Source organism: Melanostigma gelatinosum, assembly GCF_949748355.1.
Source record: "Melanostigma gelatinosum genome assembly, chromosome: 7".
Lineage (NCBI taxonomy): Eukaryota > Metazoa > Chordata > Actinopteri > Perciformes > Zoarcidae > Melanostigma > Melanostigma gelatinosum.
Genome location: NC_136640.1, coordinates 19292358 through 19318362, shown reverse-complemented (window position 1 = coordinate 19318362; position 26005 = coordinate 19292358). Strand labels below are relative to the sequence as shown.

Below are 26005 nucleotides of genomic sequence, written 5' to 3'. Positions count from 1 at the left end.
GTCATGCGTTGCATACAACGCAGTTTGGAGTTTGAATGAATCTGTGTCGACCTCATTGATAGATCAACATGCTGGCTTATTTTGACAAATACTTTGTTGCTATTCTTTTTCAAACGGAGGAGCAAAGCAATACTGTCGGCCTCCTCACTGTGAAAGTGAAATCGGGGGAGTTTCTCTGCATCAAATCCGTGCAGCCAAATCTGACTAATTTCAAAACCAAAATGCAGAGTGTTGCTTCTCACACGATATAATCAGAAATAAAGAGGCGGAGGTGAGAAGTTTCACTGAAAATGCTGCAAGATGTGGGAGGACATGAGATTCATCTGTAGATCAGTGTGTAGATCGGTGAAGTGATAAGGGCGCAAGCGCTCAAATTCAATATCTACGCTGAAAAAAAGGAGAAAAGATTAGGCCGTGCTCCGTAGGCTGGAATCTTTCAGCATGAGACGATAAGTGCAGAAGATTTGCTGCTGCCAACGTCACACAGTAACAGTCTGTGGGGGCTACAAAAAGGGGAAGAAGAAAGTTGTGATACATTTGAATGGAATGATGTACTTCTTACTTCATAAAATAATGAAGTGTGAAGTCTTGTAAAGACTGCTGTCGATCGATCATTGGCTCAAAGGAAGGATGGCAAAGGGACAGGCCAGCAGAGCCTGTGACCCTGCCTGAAGTCGGACCAGCCCATCAGGAGTCACCAAGGCGTGTGTGAGCCACAAACAACAGCAGCCTCTCAAACTCCTTTCAAAGTGCCAATGGCCCGATAACCTGCGCAGAGCCCGCACTGTCCCACCTCACATAACACGGGCTCCAAATGTAACTGTTCCTGACCTTGTTACTCTGAGCGGCCGATGAATTGTGGAGCTCCACGACAAACCCCTGCTCGCCTATTGTCTGATACAAGAAGCATGCAAAGGCTGGCGGGAGACAATGGCGGGTCACTGCAGAGGGCTTGAAATAATCATAACAATGACAGCTCCCATATTTATAGTTGCAAAGAGACCTCCAACTGCAGCGCCTAAGTGCTTTGTTATTCACAGGAAGAGCTGCTCCCCGTGAAGAATAAACAGCACTTCTCTTTACTGGGTGAGTCACGGTAGCAGGTTTCATTGTTTCCCCTCACTGTGCGGTTGATACCACTGAGGCTGTAAGCGTCTAATAAAAACTCAAATACAGTACAGAAACCAATGTAGCTGAACACCTAAATACAAATATATTCAAAAATGTCAACACTTTTTGCTGTAAATAAGAAAGGAATCTGATAGAAAATGCCTTTCTAAGCATCGGTGGCCAGACAGAGATCACTGGGTCATCTAGCATCTGCAGCACTCTTCCTGTGTGAAACTGTGTGTGTGTGTGTGTGTGTGTGTGTGTGTGTGTGTGTGTGTAGGGTTCAGAATGCAGGACATCACAAAAACAGAAGCGTGACAGAAGAGGAACAGAGATTATTGCAGACACCAAGCGTCAATATTTCATCGTAGGCGATGACAGAAGGAGATGTGCAGACAAGCAAAAAGAAAAGGTCTTCTGGGCATCCTTTGATAAGAGGGGAAGCTGCTTGATTGTACGCTGTCGGGTCACCAGGATGTAGCGGGAAGAAAATCAATGAAGCATTTCAGATTAGATGTCTGAGCAGGGGCCAGCGCTACTGTAGTACAGGATGTTGCCTGTTTTAAAATGAGTAACACTTCAAGGTAAGCTGAACAGAGAGAGATAGAGAGAGAGGAAGCGCTATCAGGGCCCTCAGTTCCACTGATTTCTTTCACTCGTGAGCTGCTCAGCTGACGCTCGATGTTCTCAAACCAAGGGCATTGTGGGTTTCGCGTGTACTTGTCCCAAAAACCAAAACACCGCGGCGAGTTCACAGAGGTTTTCTTCCTGCAGAAAGTGAAACGATGGTGTCGTTCACTTGTCAGTGCAGTGGGTTGTATCATCAAACTCATTGGCCTTTGACCTCACAGCGCTGCTGTCAACACTCGGTGTAGGAGTGCTGCACAGAGGAGCAATTCATTCAAGGAGAAATTCCTTTTTTGACCCATTTATAGCCATTGAGATACAACAGACACGACTTCACATCCTTCCTGCGAGAGGAAGCCCATGTTCAACAGCTTGTTTGGCTCCAAGTGCAACCTCAGAAAAGTGTTCAGTCACGACCTTTTTCGATTCTTCCATGCAGCAAGCACCCACATACCCAATAATTGAAGAGAGTGGAGTTAATAACATGAACACCTGCACAATTCCATGCAAAGCAATAGTCCTGCAATACATTCTATCTTTGTTTATAATGGTTCATGTTGTTTTTCTTATGTTAATTATCATTATATAACAGCAATATAGTGTGAGCTGCTGTAATTTATTATGCCCGCAGCAGATGCTGTGACTGAGCATTATGTAAATATGAATATAATCTGAATAATTAGAATAACAAAGATGGGAGGAAAAAAAGTGAAGAATCAATGAGGAAATTGAAATATAGCACATAGAAAGAAAAAATGTATCCTGTACAAACTACTTGTTTTGTAATTCAACACAATATGCCAAATTGATCAACGCATTAGTGTCTCATAAAGATATCATAATTTTGCTGATTAAAATACAATTTAAAGATTGAAAAGATTCCTGTTTTGATCAGAAAACATCTGATCAAAGATTAAATAAATAAACATAAGAGCATTTGAAGACACTTATAATATCCGACACTTTTTAATACTTAAGGCTAGTCCAGATTTCAGTCTCAAAAAGTACCGAGCGTCAACAAACCGCCAAAAACAACTTGATCGCAGCCGTTAATAACACAATCCTTATTCTACCATTGGAGCACAGACTCCTCAGCTTACATTAGATGGCTGAACTACGAAGACGCAGTCTGGTTTGTGGTGGACACTGATGGGAGACCCTCCTATCTGCAGGACACACAGTATGGTGGTGTTGTTACACCACTTTATCTGTATCCTTACTAAACATGGACATCTTTGGAGGTACAAGGGGAAATAAAGTAAGAATTAAGAAAAAAAGAAAAGGGCTGGGGTGTGAGGCCTGGAGGGGGATTCAGTGTGTCTTCAAGATAAGGGCCGAGCTGCGCCCCGGGCTTCCTCAATAAAACACATCGTGGGCAGATTATGTACCGCGGAGTCCTCCTGTCAGCCAATGGGAGGCCTCAGCCTCAATTTTGGCAGCGGGATAATCCATCCCTGGTGTGACTGTTGGTGGTGAATCAGCACCATTATGGTTTTGTTGACTCAAGGGTCTGTAGCATGTATATCCTGCTGAGCCCGAACCGTCATGGGCGAGGCTCGTTTTGGGGTTTCACCAACATGCGGTTAAGCTCTTGTCCGCTCCTACTCCGTATTGTTGAGCTTCTAATTTGGCAAAACAAAGACAGGAACGACTTGTTCCCTTTTATTAAATGTCTTTATGCTTCCAATAACTAAGAACTTAGTCCCTTTAATTCAGATACAGGCAGCATGAGCACTCCCACATTTATCTGACTATCTGATTCTTAACATTAAAACGGATTTCAACAAAAGGTTTAGTTATATTAACGTTTCTCGCTCCCACCCACTACAAACGGTTCACATCAGTGAGTTCAACTCCACCTAGTGGTTGATAAATAGACCAGCAGCCACCTCTCAGCATCTGCACCATTGAAAGAAGAAACATTCCTTTATTAGTCCCACAGTGGGGAAACTGTATTTGACCCATCCCTGTATATATAGGGAGCAGTGGGCTGCCAATGACAGGCGCCCGGGGAGCAGTTAGGGGTTCAGTGTCTTGCTCAGGGACACGGTGCAGCCGAGGATCGAGCCGGTGACCTTTCAGTTGGCGGACAACCCTCTCTACCCAGTAAGCCACGGGCATCTATTGTATGGGGTTGTTATTGTCTCGCCAAGGAGTAAAAGACAAAGAACACCAGGCACTGGTCATGTTTCGTGTACTTATCATATTGCATGGGATATGGACATCAGAGGGTGTGGGCGGGCTCGTGACCCCGTGGAGACCCAGCTGCTCTGAGTAATATTTCCTGCTTCTCAAGCAAAGGCAAACATTAGCTTCCAGACGGCCTCAATCTACTGGGAATGTTATCATTGGTAACTCGACCAGTACGCGCTAGATGTGCAAAATCAAATGGGAGGCAGACACACACACACACACATCTTTATGTAAAAAAGACAACAACATCCAACTCAAACTGTAGTGCTTTGTTGCAGCAGTGCGATCAGGTTGACACAGATCACTGCAGAGCTTGAAACGTTCAATATGCAGAAACTACGGTCTTACCGTTACTGTCTGAGCGTCACTGGCTTTTTGTAAACTTGGATATCAAGATGCTATAAATGTTTATCGGATCAAGACCTGGTCTTGTGTACGTGATGTGAAATGATTTAGCGCCTTTAGTGAATGTAAACACCTTTGCGATCGTGTCGGCTCAGCACAAATGAGGCTTTAGTGTTCTGAAAACATTTTCTCAGCTTCACCCATCCAGTCACACGGAGATTCTTCCTCGAAGTCTCTGTGAAGCGAGAAGAACAAACAATTAGACTGTGTTTTCATATTAGAAGTCATACAAAAAAACTGTACATTCAACAGATTCAGACAAACCTCCCTTTGTACATTGATATTCAATGTGAATGTCATTGTGAGTAATGTATATTAGAATAGAATGAAAGCAGAAGCCTACAGCTACTGTACCAGACAGAGGAGATAAGGGTAAGCAAGAGGAGTTACTTACGTGTCCTCGTCATCAGAGCGCGACTGCAGACGCTCCTCGTCTACGCCCACTTCAGGCTCACCACCGTCAGTGTCGTCCCCCTGTGGCTGGGAGAGGGGTCCCACCAGAGGGTCCTCAACTGAAAAAGAGAACCCCCCCCAGAGGACTGTTTATATCACCCACGACGGTGGCATACAACGTATTCCTATCAAGAGGGAAATGACCGATGAACACGTATTCAGATTTCAACAGACCTCCCGTGTTTATTAAAAAGGTGCTGAAGGCTCTGCTCAGCCGGGCCTTCTCCAACAGACTCAGAAGCCTCTCAGGAGGATCCCTGTCCCATCGTCTCCTCTGCCTGCCGTCCTCTGGCTCCTCTGACAACACCCGGGACAAACAGGAACACACAGCTGATACAGCACGTCATTCTACCGAGCTTCCAGGAAGTGAAAACGCCGCTACCGCTATCATACCTCCGTGAGTGGAAGCTGCGAAGGCCCGGTCGGTCGATGCCATGCTGTCAGATGATGAGACGAGGCTGGCATTGGCCAACATCTGCCGCACAGTGTCTGACGGCCCAGCGGCCCACCGCTTTCTAGCTCCTGGCTCTCTGCTTTCACAGTGGGCTTCGGGGGAACCCACTCCTGAGGAAAGAGGTTACTTAGGACACTTATTGTTTTCAGTAGGGTCCTGACAACCACATATTCCTAGCGGTCTTCACAAAAATGTCTGCGATGTGGCTCTCCCGGCATCGCAGCAGTAAATCATATTTTCTTGACGACGCTGTTAACTACCTTCACACGTCGACGTTTTTATTAAACTCCTCTCTCCCAGAAGATCAGCCGCCTTCTTTCCCTCCTCTCTGTTCCATCGACCCGTGCGCCTCCTCTGCTCCTGCGTCTCCAGCGCCTGCAATAAGGTTCAAAGCGCTGCAGTAAATCACAACACGTAACATGAGCGCCGCGGCCATCTGAACTAACAGCGCCTTGTCAAAGGGCAGATTCCGCACTGGGGGGGGGGGGGGGGGTCACCTCAGCTGGGGAAATTGTGTAAGAGTTGAAATTCTGCGTCTGTACCTGGGAGGGCAGGTGCGTACGCAGGAGTCTGGCGGCGCGGTGAGAGGTCAGGATGCTGTGCAGGGACGGCCTGTCCTTTGGGTTCGTCTTCAACATCTGCTTGAGCAAGTACTGCAGCTCGTAGGGCAGGCGATTGGGGAGCGGAGGGTACGCGCCCCGGCACACCTTAAGGATCAGGCTCCTCCAGCTGGATGCCTGGAACTGGACACATGAGCGGAGGCGTGAGGAATCTCCGGGACAACAAACCATGTTTAAAAAACAAAATACACAGCAGATGATGGAAATCAGCTGAAGATACCGGGCCTCCCATCATTCCACAACAAGGCTTTTACAGTGTCTCGCTGTGATGCGAGATGACAGCAGGAATGTCGCACACAATGAGTCATTGACAATATTTGGAGAGAGGCCCACAGTCAAAGCCGTGGAACACGGCGAGAGAGGAGGGAGGGAGGGGGAGGTACCGGGTGTTGCAGGGTGCAGAGCTCGTAGAGAACGCAGCCCAGAGCCCACACGTCGCTGCAGGACACACAAACACAGAGATGGTTATTCATTCACTCTAGACATTAGTCATGTACTGGCACGGTCACGAAGATAAGACAAGACGGGTTAGCCCACGCACGGGTTGCATAATCACCGCCGAGCTGAGAACAGACTTTAGAAACATCATGAGGAGTTTTGTTCTTTGCTAAAAAGTCTGTACATTCAATTGTCCCTTTAAAATGTGAATGACTGGATTTTTGGAAATTGCTAGTGCTAGTAGCTATGCAGTGATTGTGTAAAGAAAACCGAGTGTATACAGTATATTTCTATTGTGCCGTTTCACACCTCGGGTCAACAGACAACAGGAGATGGAGCCAGAGCGAAGCACAACGGCCCCGTGGGAACAGATGCCAGCTGGGGATCCCAAAAGGTAATCGGTACCGTCCCCGCCACGTTCTTCAATCATGGGGAGAACGAGCAGTAGCTCATCTCCAGTCAGCCCTGAAAGGCTCCTCTGCAGCCTCAGTCAGGAGGAAGGACGGCACGGCCGTACACAGGAGGTGGATACTTCCTGTTCAATGTCACTCCGAGGAAGACGGAGGAGCCTTTCGCTCCATTCCCCTTCTATTTCTTGTAAGGCTAAATTTCCCTTCTGGGAATTAATATTGCAAATTTTGTGCACATATGGTCAATAACGTAAATAACATGTGCACATTCTGCAGACACCTTGTAAGCATCAATATAAATATACTAGCGTGCATCAACACAGCAACATTAGCCTGGACTCTGCGTTTATGTACATGGCCCTCCGTACCACATTTTACCAATCATATTTATCCCTCAGCTTTTCTTTTGTTGTTCTATAATTGGGGTTTATTTTTTTATTTTTTTTGCTTTCCCCACACAATTTCCTCAAATGGGCATGGATACAAAGTCATTAAGGTTGAATCTTATTACTATTTGAACGTGTGTAGAACACGGAGGAACCCGTCAAAGAACACGGTGAGATACCTCTTATTGTTGTATGGCTTGTTGTCCCAGATTTCAGGAGCCACATAGTACGGTGTCCCAACATATGTGCGAGCGTACGCCTTTGAGCTGCAACACAATTACAAAAAGAAATTGATCAGAGCATAATTGTAGCGGCAGCAAAGTGGCAAACTATAAATCGCTGCCTCGTCTCTTCCTGTACCTGTTCAGAATACACGCTGAGCCAAAGTCCCCGAGCTTGATTGTCCCATTATCCGTCAGGAAGATGTTCTGAGGACGGAAATGAAAAAGAAGTGATGACTTTGACACGAGGCCAAAACAAGAGCAGCTAAAATGATGATATTATGCATAAGTGGGAGACGATGCTGGGATCTTATCTCGATCAGCAATTTCACCGTCGTTCATTCCACTCCACAGCGCTCGCACTAATGAGATTTCATCAACATGCATCCAAGCAATAAACTTAATTATCGACTTCCTGTTCCGACTCACAGAACATCTGATCTTCCTCATGAGTTCGTAATGTCAGTTCTTTGTGTGGTGACCATGTTAGACATATAGTAGCTGTAAACTACTGCACCTTGGACTTCAGATCTCTGTGCAAGACCCGTCTATCGTGGATATGCAGCGCGGCAGCACACATTTGAGCAAACCACCTCAAGATCTGGAAAGAAAAGATAAAACAAAACACGGAACACATTAAACATCATGGGAAACATTAAACAGTGAGCATATTTGCAGGAGGTCGAGGCTTACGTCATCCACACAGAACTGCGTAGTTTTCTGCTGCCGGATCCTCTGGAGCAGGTCTCCTCCGCTGCAGTACTCCATAACAATACACAGGAGGTCGTCAGCTGAAACAAACACAACCACACCGTCTATCCTGCAGTCCGAACCGTAATAACTGTACCGACTTGTTAGAAGAGAGTTAGCGCCGTGAATACCTTCGAATGCCTCCCTGAAGGCCACAATGTTAGGATGTTCCATTCTGGACAGCAGGATGGCTTCCCTCCTCGAATTCTCCAATTTAGAGGGATTCTATAAAAATGCAAAATACAAGCATGGATGCATTCTCTATTATGCCAAAACAATCAGCCTCCATGTCTCTGCGCTAGGCCACAATCTGGTAGGTTATCAGTGCAGAGACATTTCCATATCCTACCCCAGGGACGTAACGGTCTGGAATAAAGTAGTCTGCAGCAGGGTGGTACAAATCCAACATCTCCTCCCTGTTTAATACACTATTTTATTATGATTGTTACCAGAAAGGCTTGCTGCGTTGGGGGGATTCTGTTCAAGTTGAGTTACTTCACAGGTGAGGGGAAAGCTACAGTAGCAGCTATATCTCTGTTTGCACAAACCTTTGGCAGTTGGACTTCCTTGACCACATACTTCTCCTGACTGCTTTCACACCGGACCAACAAAGCCCGGCCGAAGGACCCCTCACCGATGACTCCCTGGAGCGAGTATCTCTCCATAGAGCTCCTTCATAAATCACAGGGAGAGCACAACAAAGGATAACAACTCATCGAGATACAACATAATGAGCCGGCGGAGGCGAGACGATTGTCTTGTTTTGGTCTTCAGTGCTCACATTAAGACATTTAAAACGTTTCATTAAAGAAAAATTCGCCCTCAAAAAAAATCTACCCGACTCGTGCTGTTCGTTTAGACGCTACTTCCTTATTATTATATGACGTAGGAGATATAGACCTGTAGTGCGCGGCGTGGCCGCTCGATGGCGGTAGAGTACAGTCTCTAAATCCTTCATATTATAATAACATATATATAATAATAATATCGTTATAGTAATTTGTCACAGTCGTCCAATAGTTTCATATTGTGTTCCGTTTTTGAACTGCTTATGTAATGTATTTCTTACCGTTTCCTCTTGTAATATTTGTTTTCCAAACCATCACTTGATGTTCTGCCGCTGGATTGGGACACAGCCTACACAGCCTGTCTACTCTACACTGTATGCACTGCTCTACTTTATTACGATGAAGATCTTTATATGTCATACGTCAGCACGCAGACAGAGCCCGGATAGCTCAGTCGGTAGAGCATCAGACTTTTAATCTGAGGGTCCAGGGTTCAAGTCCCTGTTCGGGCGGACATTCTTTTCACTTTTCTTTAGTACCTTCCTGTTTTAAACTAACTACCACTTGACGGAGTGACAGAATGCGATCTGTGACTTGAACTGGTACAAAACCCTGTTTCCTGATCTGACACAAGTCCGTTCACATTTGAATCAAATTCACAGTATGAGACTACGCTGTGCCGACTGTATCAAAGTGCAACGATAATATAAATCTGGTTTAAAAATGAAAGCCGACTTGACGTTCACTGTGGCGGATTACACAATATCAGCATCTTTCAAGATAATTTTCACATCACACACCAAAACATGCAATGCAATTGTAAACGGTCAGCACAAATGTAAAGTGTATGCTACAAGTTTTGTAGTAAGGGGCTGAAACCTGAAAAACACACAGGAAGATAGTGTGCAGCAGAATTCCCCAAACATCTTGTGCAGCACAAACCAAGTGCCTCACAGCAAAATAACGATTGCATAGTGCAGAGTCCAAATGTCTAATATCTGCCTCGTTACCTCCAACATTTCGCTCGAATGGCAGTGCTCTTCCACAGGGGGGAAATAAAAGCAATCATTGGGTAAATATTTGGCATGTCTGCAACAGTTTGTCTGCCGCTCCTCGACTGTGCTGCACATGCTGTTTTGTAAAATGCGATGGGCACTTTATGTTTTGTTGGAGCTGAAAAAGGTCCATCTATTATGAACGCAGGGATCGCCGGGGTGGAATCGATCCAGGCTGACATTGGGTGTGATGAGCAGTAAATTAGGTCCACACCCTGGGCAGGGAGCCGCTCAATCACCGCCTGACACATAGAGATCACAGTCATGATAGGCTAACCACTGCTTTAAAATATGTTTTGATTGAGTGAAATACTCCTGGCAGGGTTGGTAATAATGAGAAACTAGCAAGAGTATGCTAGATTTAGAAAAAAATATCCAACCGAAAACCCAACCCAGTTTTGCAGCTCTTTTCCAATGAAAGTAGCTAGCATCCAAAAGTTGCTAAAGCTAGCAATATAGTTGCCAAGTAGGCACCACTTCAGGCCAAAGACCCTCCCCACAAAATAATCATTATGAAAGTAAACATATCATAATGAATGTAAACAGCGAACATGGCTGTTGTTGGTACTCACAATTGTAAAGCTAGCAGCTTGTGGAAAACTCTGTTGACATGCAATGAGTGCACCGGTCATTTTAGCACGTGCAGAATATGCATAAGTAGGTATGTAGACAGGCAGGGAGCTCGTCCAATCATTACATATAATCATTACATCCAGGCCGAATGAAATGATTGGACGGGCTCCACACAGTCCTGAAACAGCCACAGATGCAGGATTTTTTAAATTTTTTTTTTTTTTGTCAGAGTTTTTATATTGATTGTTCTCAGGATATAATCAGAATTTCAACACAAAGGTCAATAATGTTTTTTTACAGACAAGACAGCAATGAGCTCTTGGTATTATATAATAGGCTACCAGTCTAGAAGTATGTCAGAGAGTATAACTGACACCTCCAGCTGGTGATTTTCATGAGAGAAAAATAGGCTAAATGTTCTTTTCCTCATACAAAACTTCATAGTTGATTCTACCAAAAGATCTATAAAAGCTGTTTAAATAAAACCTGAATGGACTGAGAGAGAAGGCATGCTCTGTGTCATCCATGGTATCTAAACTACTTATTGTAACCCCAAATAGCAGCTTGGCCCTTGGTGAGGTGTAACAAGACAGTGTTTGTATACTTGGCTCAAGTAAAGTACTGTCAGGCTGTCCGTTTGAGTATTCTCTGCTCCTTTCACAAGGCCAACTATCTAATCATTCATTAGGATACACTGGTTATTAAAGATGGAAACCAAAGGGACCAAGCTGTGCCAGTATGTGTGAGCGAGAGAGCCTTTACAACAAATTTGATCATATTTAATCTGTGAGGAGAGACCTGCGAGATGAAGATCATGTTTCTCCAGGAACGTGCTTTTCTGTAAGTGGCTGTGGTGCTGGGTGAGCATTTAAATTCAGAATGGTAACGTATCTCTCAGAGGCTGAGTCACTTCTCTGAGGTTGTGCTGACAGAAGACTGACATAAAGCAGCTGTGGGGCAATACAAAATTAAAACTGAGCCTCTAGTGTGGAGGTTTCTCAATCCAGGGATCGGGCCCCTCATGCGGGCCTCCTTGACGTATAGAGCGATTTATAAGTTATTTATTGATATGTGTCTGAAAGAGAATATGAAATGTATGACTTATTCAGGTGGCAGCTCGATAACTCTCTAGCTCCTGGGGCAATGACAAGTTTGGGACCAAAAAAAGAGTCAAAAACGCTGCGTGAATGACTTCCTATGATGTAAAAAACTATAAAGAGAAAGTTGCTTGAGTCATGTAATCTGTCATTTTAAAGCTTCGGTTAAATCTTTATGTTTGAGGTTTTCATTCATCTTTCTGAACATAAAAAAAATCTTGGTGTCCTGCCATTTCTATATTTTAGGCTCACATCATATTAAAAAGCTATCAGAAGGTCCTTCATGGGGACAGGACATCCACTGCCTAAGGAGGTGAACACTTAAGACCCTCAGAGGCCATTAAAAACCAGAGAAAGACAATAAAAAATAATTGGTGGTTCAATATATATATATATTTATATATATATATATAAATAGACATAGAATATGGGATTGTTTAAAATGGTGACACATTTTAACGTATACGGCAAATTATGACGGCAGTGTTAAATGTTCGAATGTATGTCCTGGGAGAAACCAAAACTATAAAGAGGAGGAATTTAACACAATCTTAATATTGTTCAGTCATTCAAATAGAGTGAACGAATGAGCTGAAACAAACTGGCAATTGAGTTTGATTAGCAGGCTATCACAGACGGCCATCAAAGAAGCAAAGCTACCATCGGTTGTGGCGTGAATGGCCGCTTTGTGGATGGTGAAGGTCACTCTGTGGGACGATCCAAAGTTTATCTAAACTTTAAGGTCCATTTGAGCATTACTTAGCGGAGGTTTTATCACCATTCTTAACCTGGGAGCATATGTTGATCCCCACATAATCACCATGGATGCCGTCACCTTGTCCCTATATTTTTCAGTGCAGTGCTGTTAATAGGTTTATCCTTCACAGGCTCTGGGGATGGATCCTTTTCTCCTTTCTTTTCTCAGAGGCAGCAGTTACTGTTTATTAATACAGAGGGAACCTGCCAGCTTTATTATGTACTCACAAATATAACTAGAAAATGCATTTCCTGCTGAAAATGCGTTGGAATGCTGAAAGCTGAAATGAATCTCAAAAACATTGCTGAAAATAGATATCCAATTTTAAAAAAATTGCAAAAAGCTGAATAATTCAAAAAGTTGAAATATTACAAATATGAAGTTATGTCACCCCTCTCCTGAAAGAGCTGAACATTTTGATATTCGAACGGTTTCTGTAGCTTAAAAGAATTCCAGCAGTAGTGATATTTGTTGTAGTAGTAGTAGAAGTATTATTCGCAGTATAAGTATGAGTAGCATTTGAATAAGTACTAGTTGTAGCAGTAGTGATATTTGTAGTAGCAGTAGTAGTAGAAGTTGTCGTCGAAGTATTTGTAATTAGAAGAAGTAGTAGAAGTAGTAGTATCAGCAGTCGTACTAATAGCTGTAGTAGTATTAGTACTGGTTATTAGTACTGGTAGTAGCAGGAATAGCAGTATTAGCAGTTGTGGTATCAGTAATAATAGTAGTGGTAGTGGTAGTAATAGCAGTAGTGGTAGTAATAATATTTATGGTAGCAGTAATAGCAGTAGCAGTAGTAGTAATAGTAGCAACAGCAAAAGTTGTAGTAGTAGTGGTAATACTAGAAATATTAGCAGTAGTAGTAGTTGTCGCAGTATTAGTAAGAGCATTCATTATTTCAACAAAAAAAGCCTAATTTTGAGCTTGTTTAAATACAGTTAATCCATGGGGCTTTTATTTTGAAAGGGTGGTGCTGGGTGGGGGGGAGAGGGGGAGAGGAGACATAATCATCATGTTTGACACACATAAACAGAGGTTATTAAATGCCTGGCTTCATCACAAGCATTTCAATTAGAATTCACTCTTTGGGGCTTTTATTTTGAAATGGGGGGTGTGTGTGTGTGTGTGGGGGGGGTCCTCTAAAAGTCTCTAAGACCTGAATGACTGTATGAGAGAGAGACATAGACAGGGAGAGAGAGAGAGAGAAGAAAGAATTAGTGAGAGAGAGAGAGAAGAAAGAATATGTGAGAGAGAGAGAGAGAGAGAGAGCGAGAGAGAGAGAGAGGCTCTGATATCTCTGGCAAACTTTCTCATTTGGAGATTGTACTATGTTTTATCTTTTACAGCTTACATGACTATTGTCCTGCTCTGCCATGTCTTTCCTCGTCTCTCCCGTTGTGTCGCGGTGTGTGTAAATGTCACTCGAATCAGGAAACTTATCAGAATCCTCATTTCTGATTGGCCGAGCTGCAACACGTAACAGCTGCAACAAATCATGTGTGTGCGGCTTTTATTTTAAAATGGCGTGTGTGTGTGTGTGTGTGTGGAGGAGGGGGGAAAGACCTCTGAAGATCCCTAAGACCTGAATGACTGTATGAGAGAGACACAGAGACTTAACAGCATTCCAACAATAAAGAAACAGGATAACAATAGTTGGAATGCTTTACAGCATTCCAACAATGACATCACAACACTAGATGTTAGTGTTACATCGTCTACAGCGGTGTCAGAGAGCTTAGAAGCGCACATCAGACCTTTGAGGGATGATGAGGTGAGCTGACGAAAGAGTGATGAGATCGGAAGAATAAGCATAATGTGAACACATCCTAAATAAAGATGAGACATTCATTTTTGACATTGTGTAAAGAGAGTCACTAAACCACCATATGCCGGTACCCCATGTACCACAATTCCTATATTTATCAAGTGTTCACGTGATGTTTTCCAGGGGTCCTATTCCAGTCCTCGGAGACTTGTAAGGTATTTTTGATAGATTTACCACAGGACCATACCACATGCAGAACATGTGGTGAATTACCACAGAACATGTGCTACATTCCTGTGGTAGATGTCCCAAAATTCCACACAAGCCTCTGAGTAGCACAGCAATACCTGAGGGAAATGTCACAGGAACACAAAAAAGTACCAGATGAAGTTACCGAAAACACAAAGCAGAACATGTGACATTCTACCACTGAGGATGTTTTGTTTTGGTCTCCACACAAACAATATTTAGCTCTTTAAATGCCATGCTATGTTATTTCGTGTTATTTACTGAAAGCATGCAGTGAGTTTTATCACAGCTTGTTTGCAGGGTTAGGGATAATTATTTTCTTTTCAACATTGCACGCACGTTTAATGCATCATGAAACGTCAAACAACAAAGGTTGTGGGGTGATCTTCATCTGCTGTCTTCATTAAATAGGTCTCTAATTTCCCAACAGGTATATCAGTTGGCTCAAAGTAACTTGATGAAAACAGCATTTAAAAGTTAGGTGTATGGTTACTGGGGATTAAGGGATCAAGGCTGGATTCTTAAACTTGAAACTGCATAAATACCAGTGACCAGAGAGCTGTTTAGGTTTTGAGACAATTCTAAACAGCCTCAAAACAGCAGCAGATTGGTAACCGGCTGCTCACAAGCTTTTGATGAAGGATAAAAGAATCTGTTTCTCCTGGAAGGATTCTGTGCGGCAGAGTGCTGATAGCAGAGCTGATTCCACTGAACAGTGTTACGACAACATGTTAGATAGGAGCTCAGCGACTGCTGCTCTTGCATCTTCTCTGCATATCTCTCTCATTACAGCAGGTCTTCCATAGGGTGCTGGAATATTTGCACTCTGTTGATAGTCTCTGATGTTCGATTTCTATCGGGGTTTATGTTCCCCAAGTAAACAGAAGGCTGTGAAGCTGCATTTTGTTTTTTAGTTTAAATTGTTCAACAGAGCTCCGTTCAGTGAACTGTGCCATCTCTCCAAGCTTTGAGAATATGCACAATGTTTTTTTGAGAGCTATGATTTCAGTTCTCTGACAATTTGTGAGGCGTTACTTTTGGTTTTTAGAAAGTATAACATTGCTGTAGCCAGGTCTCACCCGCCTTAGAAATAATGCTACTGCCTGAGTTTGAACTTTAACTGAGGTGGCTTGAAAGGAGATGCCAGCCTCCATCCTGCATGTTTTCATTAATGCTATGTCAGGTAACACATCTTTGAGAGGATACCGGAACGTTTTCAGTCTTGCTTCTTTCCTCCCATCCCTCGGCGCCACTGTGCTCTTACCAGAGAAAAAATGACTTGGAGATGATGGAATGAAGTGGTACAGAGGAGGAGGAAGAAAACGGGGAGGTCATTTGGGATTTGGATGTTCAATTTTAAAGAAGTAGTCCTCTGTCTTGTGTGATTTTATGCCCATTTTAACCAAATAGTAAAATAGATCTCAGTAAGGAGCTATCATCCTGCATGCAGATGACCGATAACCTTGTGCTACGTCCTCACATTTTCCCCCAATTTGTCTCACATTTTACTTCTAAGGCACTGCAAACCCATGTTAAACCCACACAGGGGCTTTTGATTACTCTGGCCGACTAGACCTCTCCTCAGGATGAGCATGCACAGACACTGCATCTCTCTGACTCATTCTTTGCTGCACACACAATGTAAGGTGGGACAAATGACATCTTTATCGTAAGCCTTTTCCACGGAAGACATTCTGACAGGGGTAAATTAATAAAAATGAAAGAAAAGATGGCGGCGTTCTGTTTGGTTTCAGGGTCCTGCTTTTGCGAATAGTGGCTCCCTGGCACCATTGTCCCGGCTTACTGGCACATCTGAATAGAACCGAGCCCTCGTTAATGTTATCATGATCACCTTTGCTTTTCCAACGATGACATATTGAAAACATCTGCTCTGAAAAAAAGCCTGCAATAACTGCCCTCTTTGAACCTGAGCTGAGGTGTAATCAGCCAGAACTGGAAACACCTGTGTGGTGTGTATGCCCTTCAGAAGGTAAACAGCGTGGCACTGTTAATATCGAGGAGACTGACATTTTGTCTTATTAAAATATGACCCTCCCAGTACGGAGATTACCTTTTTCTGAGTTCAAACAACCTGCTAATATCCTGCTCCTGTATCGCTGTATCGCTTCTCCCTGTGTGTGAGCTTTGATTGTCTGGTGTATGTTTAATGAATTCCCATCGCGCGGACAGAGAATTATGACAATTGACATGCCACTAACTGGCAGTTCCTAATTGCAGTGGGTACACGTAAGGAACATAATGAAACAAAAATGGAGTTATACATTTTTAATCACCAAGATTGAGTGAATCTAAATAATTTCGGCCCAAACCACTGCACATTCTGGGGAACACTGATCGTTAATGTGAAACACCTGCGTGACTGTCTTCGCTCTCGTGCTGCAGACGCGTGCCCTTAAAAACTATTTTATTTCCTCCACTGCCAGTGCATTCACATAGTATATTACACAAGGCTGACAGACCACTATATTGCTATATACAGGCTCTATATTACAGCAGTCACGGCTCACTATCTTGCTATCCTGCAGCATTATCAATTAATAATGCAATATCTTCATGGAGATTGTTGTTATAGGAGAACAAAACCCTTTTTAAGCAGAGTTGATCTTAAGGGCAGTAATTATCTCGCAAGGGTACTGTCGAGGAAAGAAAACTAATTAGAAAGAAATTAATTGAGGCAGAATATTTAACTGGTTGAACTCTATAAAGGTGCTTTCTCCTAAAACAATCCCCACTAGTATAACATTAAAACAGACAGAGCACAATTTAAGGCTTCTAAACTGACGCCATGCGAATGTGTTGCCTGTAATTTCAGCAGCATTCACTTTGTGGTATGATTTTTTTTCTTGCTGGTTTTCCATATGTTTTATTCTTCTCATGCCATTTCCCGTCACGATTAAAGAAAATCAATTAGGATAAGTAAGAAAAGAACATTCTTTTGCAGGCTATATTTCTGGATCCAGCTGCTAATTTGCAGCCTCAAGAGCTAATCCAGGAAGTAATCCTGCTGGTCTTCCAAATCAGAAATGTAACGGAAAAAAGGTAATCCATGTCATTTTATGTCATGATACTGTATTTTGTTATTTTGACTAGAAGTATTTCTTGTATTAAATGCTCAAATGCAGGTTTGTGAGATGCTCTTAAAGGGCCAGTTCACCCAAATTATAAAAGAAAATGTAGATAGTTCTGCTTTTATTTTTCCTCTGTCAGAGTTTTCTGCCTTTACCCCAATATAGTGTTGGTCATTATAAACCAGTGTGTGGTCCTCACTCTATTAAAAATTATACTTAATAATTATACTTAATAGTGCTCAGCGCGATCAGCAGCTCAAGTCATCTTCAATCATTTACAGAAGTTGTAATATCCCTTTTACTCAGCAGCTGACAAGAGCAGCATGCACTTCCCACACATCTTGCATGTTTTAAGACAATCAGCCGCCTGCGAGTAACAAGTAAGATTGCATCGTACAGCCTGTCTGTCAGTCTGAGGTACGGGTACTGATGCAAAGGAGGGAGCGCTCCAACGTAACCCCAATGTGTCAGCCTGTGCTGATGAGGCATCTGGTTGACACTCTGTAACAATTGCGGGTGATATCAATCAGCACGGCAGATCAGACAGAGTGAGAGCGGAATGCAAAGGAGCCATGCTAACATATTAAACAGAGCAAGTACTGAGAGAGAGGATGGAGGAGGGGGGGGGGGGAGCGGTGTTTCCAGTATCTGGGGACGCCGCGCATTGTGAGAAAACGGCCATGCTAATAATGAGGGCCAAATAGTTGGAGAACAGCTGCATTATAAATGAGCTGACTTTGTACACTCGAGCTCGGATGAATCTCTGAAGTGTTGTTTGTTAATCAAAGGAGGTAAAACGGAGAGGAACAACAAAATGACTGAAAATAGGGACTGGAAAGCTGGGAGCAGCTCACATACAGCTGTGGTAATTGCTATGAAAAGGTTACCATTATTGTTATTCTCACTGTGAAGGCAGGTGGAGGGACTCGGAGATAGCCCTTGACATTAAGCTGATGGATGCGCGGCTACTTCATGTCCCAGGGCGTGATTGCACATCAGGCTTTGTCTGGAAGACTCTGACGCTTTGAAGTTGAGCAACCTGATCAAAAGGCAAATAATCTGACTCGAGGTCACGGGATTTACCTCGTCAAGAAAAGGGAAAAGTTAAATTCACCAGCACTACCCGTCCTTATCCTCTTCATCGATTGAGGAGGGGAGGACTCCCACTTGTAGTGAACACTACGGAGATCAAGAGGTCATGGGAAAAGCTTTTCAGGAATGTGAGACGAGGACTGTTCAGTAAAGCTCAGGGCGGATTGTTCGACCGAAATAACTTTAAATACAACATTTCAATAAACATTTATTTACAAAACGAAAATAATGACAAAGAATACTTCGAAGAGTGGATACAAAACATGTGCTAATATGATAAAATACATTATCGTACACGACGTATATATCATCTTATGAATGTGTTAAATAAACTATGCTTTGACTTTTGGGATCTGAGCAGGTTGAGTCGAGGAAGCAGGCAGCCAGTGTTGGATTGCTTTACATTACAGGGATTATTGCATTTCAGTTTGTGTTTAAGGCAAGGATGAGACATGAAGAGGACACGGAAACACGTCACGTAACAACGAAGCAAGATGCCTTTTCTCTTCATCATCATCAGGGAACACTATTCACATAAACATCAATGACTGAGGAGGAGGAAGACAAAAAAAGAAAGAAAGAACGAGAATACTCTTCAAGAAATGTAACATTTTTACAAATAGGATTGGTCCATACATTTTTCATTTCAGAACAGCTCTTGAGAGACGAGCACGTTTTTCAAAGCCATGTGTCTTGCATTATGAAACAGTCCCTGCAGTTGTCAGACGAGTTGTGTCCCATGACGCACCATAACGACTTGGTGTCTTTGGTGCCCGATGTGCTGTCCTGGTGCGAGTCCGCAGGGTCGGAGTCCTCTCGCTTTCCTCGTTTCGTCCGGGGTCTCTGCCTGGCCCCGTGTCCCTCCCGTCAGTACGGGTACTGCTTCTGCTTCTTCCCCGCGAAACAGGACAGCCAGGTGCACAGCAGCATGGCAGCCGCCGCCCCGGCCCCTGTGCAGTAATACGCCCAGCCGATCTGGCAGGAACCTGCAAGAGGAAAGCAGAGGATTCAGGGTGATGTCTTTCCACCGTTGGGGTATTTCTCCGTCCGTCAGTCAGCAGGGGATCTCCAAAAACCCATGAATGTATTTCAATGAAATTGGGACGGATAAGCCTTGGGCCAGGGAACAACTGATTCCATTTTTGGTTTCACCAGAATGTCTGAAGAGTCCTGCACTGCTTACTCTACACTTTGGGAGTACTGCTCATAAATCTGGCATCACTTCTATGATAAACGGGGAAAACAAGTTTACAACTGTTTACTCCATAGAGATAAATAAACTGCAGGAGGATATAATACTTGTTTCTTATTCAAGTCATGTACCTGCAATGGTAACATTGAAGTGATTAGAGACACTTTAGTTTTTAACAAGGCTTATTTCTTTTGGTTGTGCTCATAATTGTAATATCGGCATCTTTTGTTGTCCTATGTACACAGAGTGCCCGTCCAAACGTGGTAACAATGGCACTGGACCATAGTGTATGAATGGATAACTGAATGGTGATCCAGGTGTGGAATGTCCCCCCCTTATACATGTTTGTGGTCATAAGAAGGTTCTTACTAAATTCAAAGATGTTAAATGTTCGCAGAACATGACAGCATGTGGAAGTTAAGATGTTTGTCTTTTAGTTGTGTGTGTGTGTGTGTGTGTGTGCTGTGTATTAGTGTGTATGTGAAGTTGATAACGTAACATGTCGGTTCATTTGAAAGGCTTTGCACTGTCTGCATCATAAGGATACAATATCGCTATTATTGCTTTCGATCAAACATGAACATTTTTTATTCAGTTTTATTTATACAGCCCAATATCATGAATCACAAATGCAGCACATGACACCCTCTGTCCTTTCCGACCCTCGCTTCAGATGAGGAAAAACTCCCACTGAGTTGAGAGCAGAAAAAAATGTTGTGAACTGCTTAACATCTTTGTTCAAGCCACAACATTTCCCTTCCTCTTGTGAAAAAGGGTTGGCATTGCTGAAACAAATGCACTGGACATAGTTCAACAGACAAGTCTGGTCTGTGCCAAATGCTCTCTCACATCACACAGACTTTTGGAAAGCACACCAGAGGCAGAATGTGCTGAAAGTGAGCCAAAAGCATGCCCAAATTAAAACATAAAGGGCCTCCTTCTTTTAGCCTCAAAAAAGGGAATTATGTGCACTATCAAAGAAGGATCTGACCTAAATCTGCCGCTAAATTTGGAAAAATGTTGAGATGACCATCGAGACTTCTCATTTTAAGAATCAAATTTTGTGGAGAATGTGTGATTGAATGTAGTTGTCTGATTAGCAGCCGGGCTGGTAGGAGGAAGAGGCGTCTCATTAACGAATCATATCAGCTGCCTTCTCACTGCGGAAACCTGATTCAGCAGGCAAAACTGAAAACACTTATTTCTCAGAGCCCCATTTTTTTTCTGCTGCAAATTTCTCTCACTGTCGGCATTACTGAAAATGAGCTTGAAAACGTGGCTGTAGTTTATTAACTATTAACATGATGTGGAGTATTCCATTTGAAAACATGCCAGGTCAAAGCAATGACTTGGATCTTCCATGCATTCGTTCTGTAGGACATAGGTGTCATCATTTCCCCAACTCTTTCTTCTTCTTCTTCTTCTTCTTCTTCTTCTTCTTCTTCTTCTTCTTCTTCTTCTTCTTCTTCTTCTTCATATATTCAACATGCATGCAATTAATGTGTCCTGGCTGCAGCAACACTCAAAACATTTGAATTACTAAAGTACAGACTGCTCTCTTCATGATTAATGAACGGAGTCTGCGTTCTGGCCCCGCTTTGTGTGAAATCCGCTGCTCTCGCGGCAGAATATGTCAGTCTTGTCATGAAACAAGACAAGCAGTGAAGCTGAAACAACTGCGTTGCAGCTTAACAACAGGCTGAAGCGAAACGCACCTGTTAACAATAATTCCCATGCACTGAGAAGAGCCTGTTCCTTCAAAGAGGAAATGAAAAGATTACAACCTGATATCCAACATCGTTACTTCTGATGACACGGTCTGAAATTCCAGTAATGAAGATGACATGTTTGGGAATTTAAATCTGGCAGATTTATATGGACACGGGTTGGATTTCAGTGTTGCGTCATCCATCTGCTCACATATTGGCAGCTTTAATCTGTGTGCATCTACAAGTATTTCTTAACTGTTTCTTAAATATTACTAATAATTGTTGTGTTTGCCTTGGTGATGGTTTGGTTTTTGATTTTTTTTTTGATTGTCATGAAACAAATATTCATTGACTGCTGATGCTCTTGTCAAGTCATAACTTGTCCCTGAGAAGCATATAGTAAAAATGTATTCTTCCAACTGATTGTTTTGTAACAAGCTGTACTTATTCGTTCTGCAGTTACCCGGTTCAATGAGCACACAGAAGCTCTGCGTATCTTAATGTGTGAGGCAGAAAGTAGAAGAACATAGGTCTACGTTCTTTAAAAAGGATAGAAGTGGCAGAAACTCTGGCATGGCGGACGTTGATGATAATTGAAAGAGAAAGCAAATTTGTACATACCTGATTACATAAGTAATGGTCTCAACAGCTCTATCAAAAATGTACCTTTGACATTTAATTAAAACATTACAATCACACCAAGTGATTTTTCTCCGTTAAGTAGAGCAGTGGTTCTCAACTGGTCTGGCTGCGGGACCCACCATCACCCCTTAATGACAAGCCGGGACCCACGACCCAAATTATATATATATATATATATATATATATATATATATATGTAAATAATCATTTATATATACCATTTACATCATTATATCTATATTAAAGACGTCTAGTAGTAGTAACGTCTCTGTGTAGTAAACAACTGTCAAATCAAATAAAGAAAGCACACATTATATTTTAACAAATATTATTCTCATTTTTCAAATTTAACTGGATGGATTATAAATACATAGAAATACATGAATACATGTTCTTCTCATTTCAAGTAAAATAACAGCTGGATTAAAAAATAAATTACGAAATGAAATTCAATTTAGAAAAAATATTTTCACTGAATTGCCCCGCAGCTTTAAATTCAGTCCATTGAGGGTGAAGTGAAAAATCCACAATATTATATTTTTCTCATCTTCCAAAAAGAGAAATTAGTGTTTGAAGAATTCACCTCTATGAGTCTGTCCAGTCAGAGTCTCATGACTCTGGTCTCTCTGGACATTTCTCTCTTTTGGAGATCGTCCTATGATTTGACTTTCACAACCCACACCACAAGTGCCGTAAATGCTGGAATAATTCCGCTGCATAAAAAATGCCCTTCAAAATAAAATCACAATTTTTTTTTTTTTTTTTGGTAGGCAAAGGCCCGCGACCCACTGAAAACGGGTCGCGACCCACTTTTGAGTCGCGACCCACCAGTTAAGAATCACTGAAATAGAGGATCAAACGCTAGTTGATTAGCATCAAATAAAAAAAGCAGCTGCAGACTGAATACACACATATTTAGAGCTTTGAAACTCTGCAGAAATCGACAGCAGCTGGAGGTCCTGTTGACTTTTTACCATCGGGAAATAAAAGTCTTCTCAGTGTTCAGCCTTTTCATCCACAAAATCAGTTATCAGTTCTGGGACAGACAAATGTACACAGTCACGGTTGAAGCCTCGGGGTGTGTGCTGTAGCTGTGTGTGTGTGTGTGTGTGTGTGTGTGTGTGTGTGTGTGTGTGTGTGTGTGTGTGTGTGTGTGTGTGTGTGTGTGTGTGTGGACATCTCACCTAGTTGAAACTGGTCTGAACTGTTGTTGCAGGTCTGCTGCACTTCCTCACTGTCCCATCCCAGTGGATAGAGTGCACAGCCAGATCCTATGAGCAGACCTGAGGATGAGAGAGAGAGAGCGAGAGAGTCAGCGATGAAATAATCACCATCCTGACTGATCAGCGAAATAAGACTGGAGGCTGACAACACAGCAAGGACAAACTCTCCCCGTCAAGGTGCTCACTCAGCTCCTTGAGGAAGGTCTGCATTGTTGGGTTTTTTTCACGAGACCTCGCCTAGGTGGGTTTTCATTATTTGAGAATCTTTTCATTAATGAGGTAGAAAAATGCGAAGCAGTGTGCTGTTTATTAATTAAAAACTGGGGTTTCGTGTGGATCCTCCCTCCTTCTTTGGTTTATGTTTTAATTAAAATGATTAAAAAGACAACAAAAACAACGAGCTGCTGCTCTCAAATAGAGTGATGTCTGCGACCTCACCGCCGTGATTTTTTTTTCATTGTTACCTTATCAACCGTTTCCAGCAGATACTGATGGGGGGGGGGGGGCAGCAGAAGCAGCTTTGACCCGTTCCAACAGTTTTACCTAACAAGCCTCAAATCCCTTTGTAAAATGACACGGATTGTGATTTCTAACACTCCATCGTGTTTCTACCGCGCCGAAATAAAGCACTCCTTAGCCAGCAGCTCATAAAAAACCCCCCCGCTGTAAATGAACAAGGAACATATGCAAATAGCTTGGTAATTTCTCACAGAGGCAACGGCGGGAAAAAAACAAAAAACAAGCATCTTTTTGGAGCGCAATAATTACTGTAAAACTCTGGAAAATCCTTGAGGGACTGCTTTATGTCAGTGATTAAAGAGACTTATGACTGCGCTTAAAGCTGCACACAGAGACAAGAGTAAAATCTAGTCAAGGCCATTCACATTAAGGATTAATATCCACAATATTAGCCTACAGCTGGGTCTTGACAAGTTATTCCCCGGATGCCAAGGCCTGTCTCTTGAAATTACCCTGTAGGTGGCTCTGCCATCACATTAGCTTAATCCCCTCCGATGTGTCTACCCTGCTATCAGTTTTGGGATGTGAGGATGGCAGCAGAGGAAGAGAAGGCAAAAAAAAAAGCTCTGCCTTCCAACCTGATTAGCCCTGCCATCCAGGACTGACTCATTACATATAGGCCAAGATAACAAGCAGGAATTAATCCATATGCTAATGCAGATGGGCCAGACAAAGTGGCCAACATCAGAGGTGGAGTTGGAAAAGTGAAAAAGACATCTGTGTTGTTCCCCAGCCGCGGCCAGAAGGACGGAAAATGTCATCCGCTCGTTTCAGGGGAGAAAATAGACTGATTATGGCACCTGTGATAGAAAATCAATTCGGTGAAACTCTGGCATGTTGATGAGCATGAGGGGATAAAAAAATTATATTAATAAAAAAAATAGGTTCTGACCAAGTCTGTCGCTGCAGCTCAGGATCAGACAGGATCCAGGGATTGTCAAATGTAACAACTCTGCAGTTTCTTCTTCAGCCCCTTGAGAAAACTTCAGGGGAGTTTCTGCTTCAGACCCCAAAATGACAACCTTTAAGTGAGACGGGGGCATTTGATGTCAGTCCCTGTGCAAGCAGCCACCGTGCACCTCTGACGAACATAGAAACACGATTCTACAAGGTGCAGAAATGTGTTTCGGAAGCAAGCGAGCACACACACACACACACACACACAGACACACACACACACACACACACACACGCAGTCTTTAAAAAATATTCTAAGTTATATAATGTTATCGAATGTGTTTTGATTCAAATTTGTAACAGTAAAGACTGTAAAGCATGCCAGCATGATAATGTATTCATGATTAATCTTTAACCAACTCAAAAATTCCCTTTCAAGTGTAATGCAGAGAGATACAGCAGCATGCAATCAAATTGAATTTCCCTGCAGCACACGGGAGGGGGAATAATGCAGGGCAGAATGTGGCTTTGTTTCCCAAAGACATTGTTATTCTATTCCGCAAACTGTAATATTTACATTTGACAAAATCAAGAGAGATTCAGATTCACAGTCATTCTTTGATGAACCCATTTGTTAAAATGACGAAAACCATAAAGAGCTGCTGCTCTGTAGCACCCCAGAGAGAAGAACGGGGGAAGGAAAGAGTTCAGTGAATAGTTTCCACATCAGGTCCGATGATGATGATGATGAAGATGAAGATGATGATGATGACATCGAACGCTGAAAATCTAAGACTTTGCAGACAGGAGGGAAAATGCTTCCATAACAAAGACAAAGGCTCAGTTCCATTGTGCGACGACACAAACAGAATCAAAGGTGTCTGTCTGGGTGAACTGCCAGTCTTTTCTGTTGTTTTGGGGGACAGACTCACTGAGCCTGCGACACTGCAGTGGGTGAAATCAATGCGAGCACTCACATGTTACTATGACACTGTGGAGACAGATACTGCCGAACACTTTCACTGTGGGAGCAGATACAAAATATATAAACACATCGCCAAGGTGTAATTCAATACCGTATCATACGTGGCCCTACATTTCTCTTTTGGCTGTGTCCCGATAGTTAATTCCATCAAATCCCATCCTCCACACTCACTGTGTGGGTTATTGAGAACCAGAGGTAGGAAGGCTGGTGACTGGGATGTGGGACACAGATTATCAAGAATGGAAAATGTTCTTTCACGCAATGTTTACGAGGCAAGCTGCTCGAGAGAAGTGTGGACCGGTGAGA

The 26005-nt window shown here is 42.8% G+C and overlaps 2 protein-coding genes across 2 annotated transcripts in view; both read right to left on the bottom strand.

Annotated features, from left to right (window-relative positions):
- Positions 1-4153: 4153 nt before the first annotated feature.
- nek3 (NIMA related kinase 3) lies at positions 4154-8915 on the bottom strand. Its single transcript, XM_079271222.1, has 13 exons — positions 8616-8915; positions 8199-8292; positions 8011-8108; positions 7835-7918; positions 7457-7524; positions 7276-7362; positions 6246-6300; positions 5785-5985; positions 5503-5617; positions 5182-5352; positions 4963-5085; positions 4730-4847; positions 4154-4510 (listed from the first exon to the last, which is right to left on the bottom strand). The coding sequence occupies exons 1-13, from the start codon at positions 8730-8732 to the stop codon at positions 4444-4446; spliced, it is 1398 nt and encodes a 465-aa protein (XP_079127348.1). The 5' UTR covers positions 8733-8915; the 3' UTR covers positions 4154-4443.
- Positions 8916-18723: 9808 nt separating this feature from the next.
- LOC306780319 (LHFPL tetraspan subfamily member 6 protein) overlaps positions 18724-26005 on the bottom strand; it is a 39563-nt gene continuing 32281 nt past the window's right edge. Inside the window, exons 3-4 of the mRNA XM_079272646.1 lie at positions 23260-23358; positions 18724-19518 (exon numbers count right to left, since the gene is read on the bottom strand). Coding sequence (XP_079128772.1) covers positions 19400-19518; positions 23260-23358 — 218 coding nt within the window. The 3' untranslated portion in view covers positions 18724-19399. The remainder of the gene's footprint in view (positions 19519-23259; positions 23359-26005) is intronic.

Coding starts and splice junctions, on each gene's coding strand:
- nek3 (XM_079271222.1), bottom strand. CDS start 8,732: ATGGAGAGATACTCGCTCCAGGGAGTCATCGGTGAGGGGTCCTTCGGC. Junction 8,293..8,615: donor AGGAAGTCCAACTGCCAAAG/GTTTGTGCAAAC, acceptor GCATTTTTATAG/AATCCCTCTAAATTGGAGAA. Junction 7,363..7,456: donor TCAGCGTGTATTCTGAACAG/GTACAGGAAGAG, acceptor ATTGTGTTGCAG/CTCAAAGGCGTACGCTCGCA.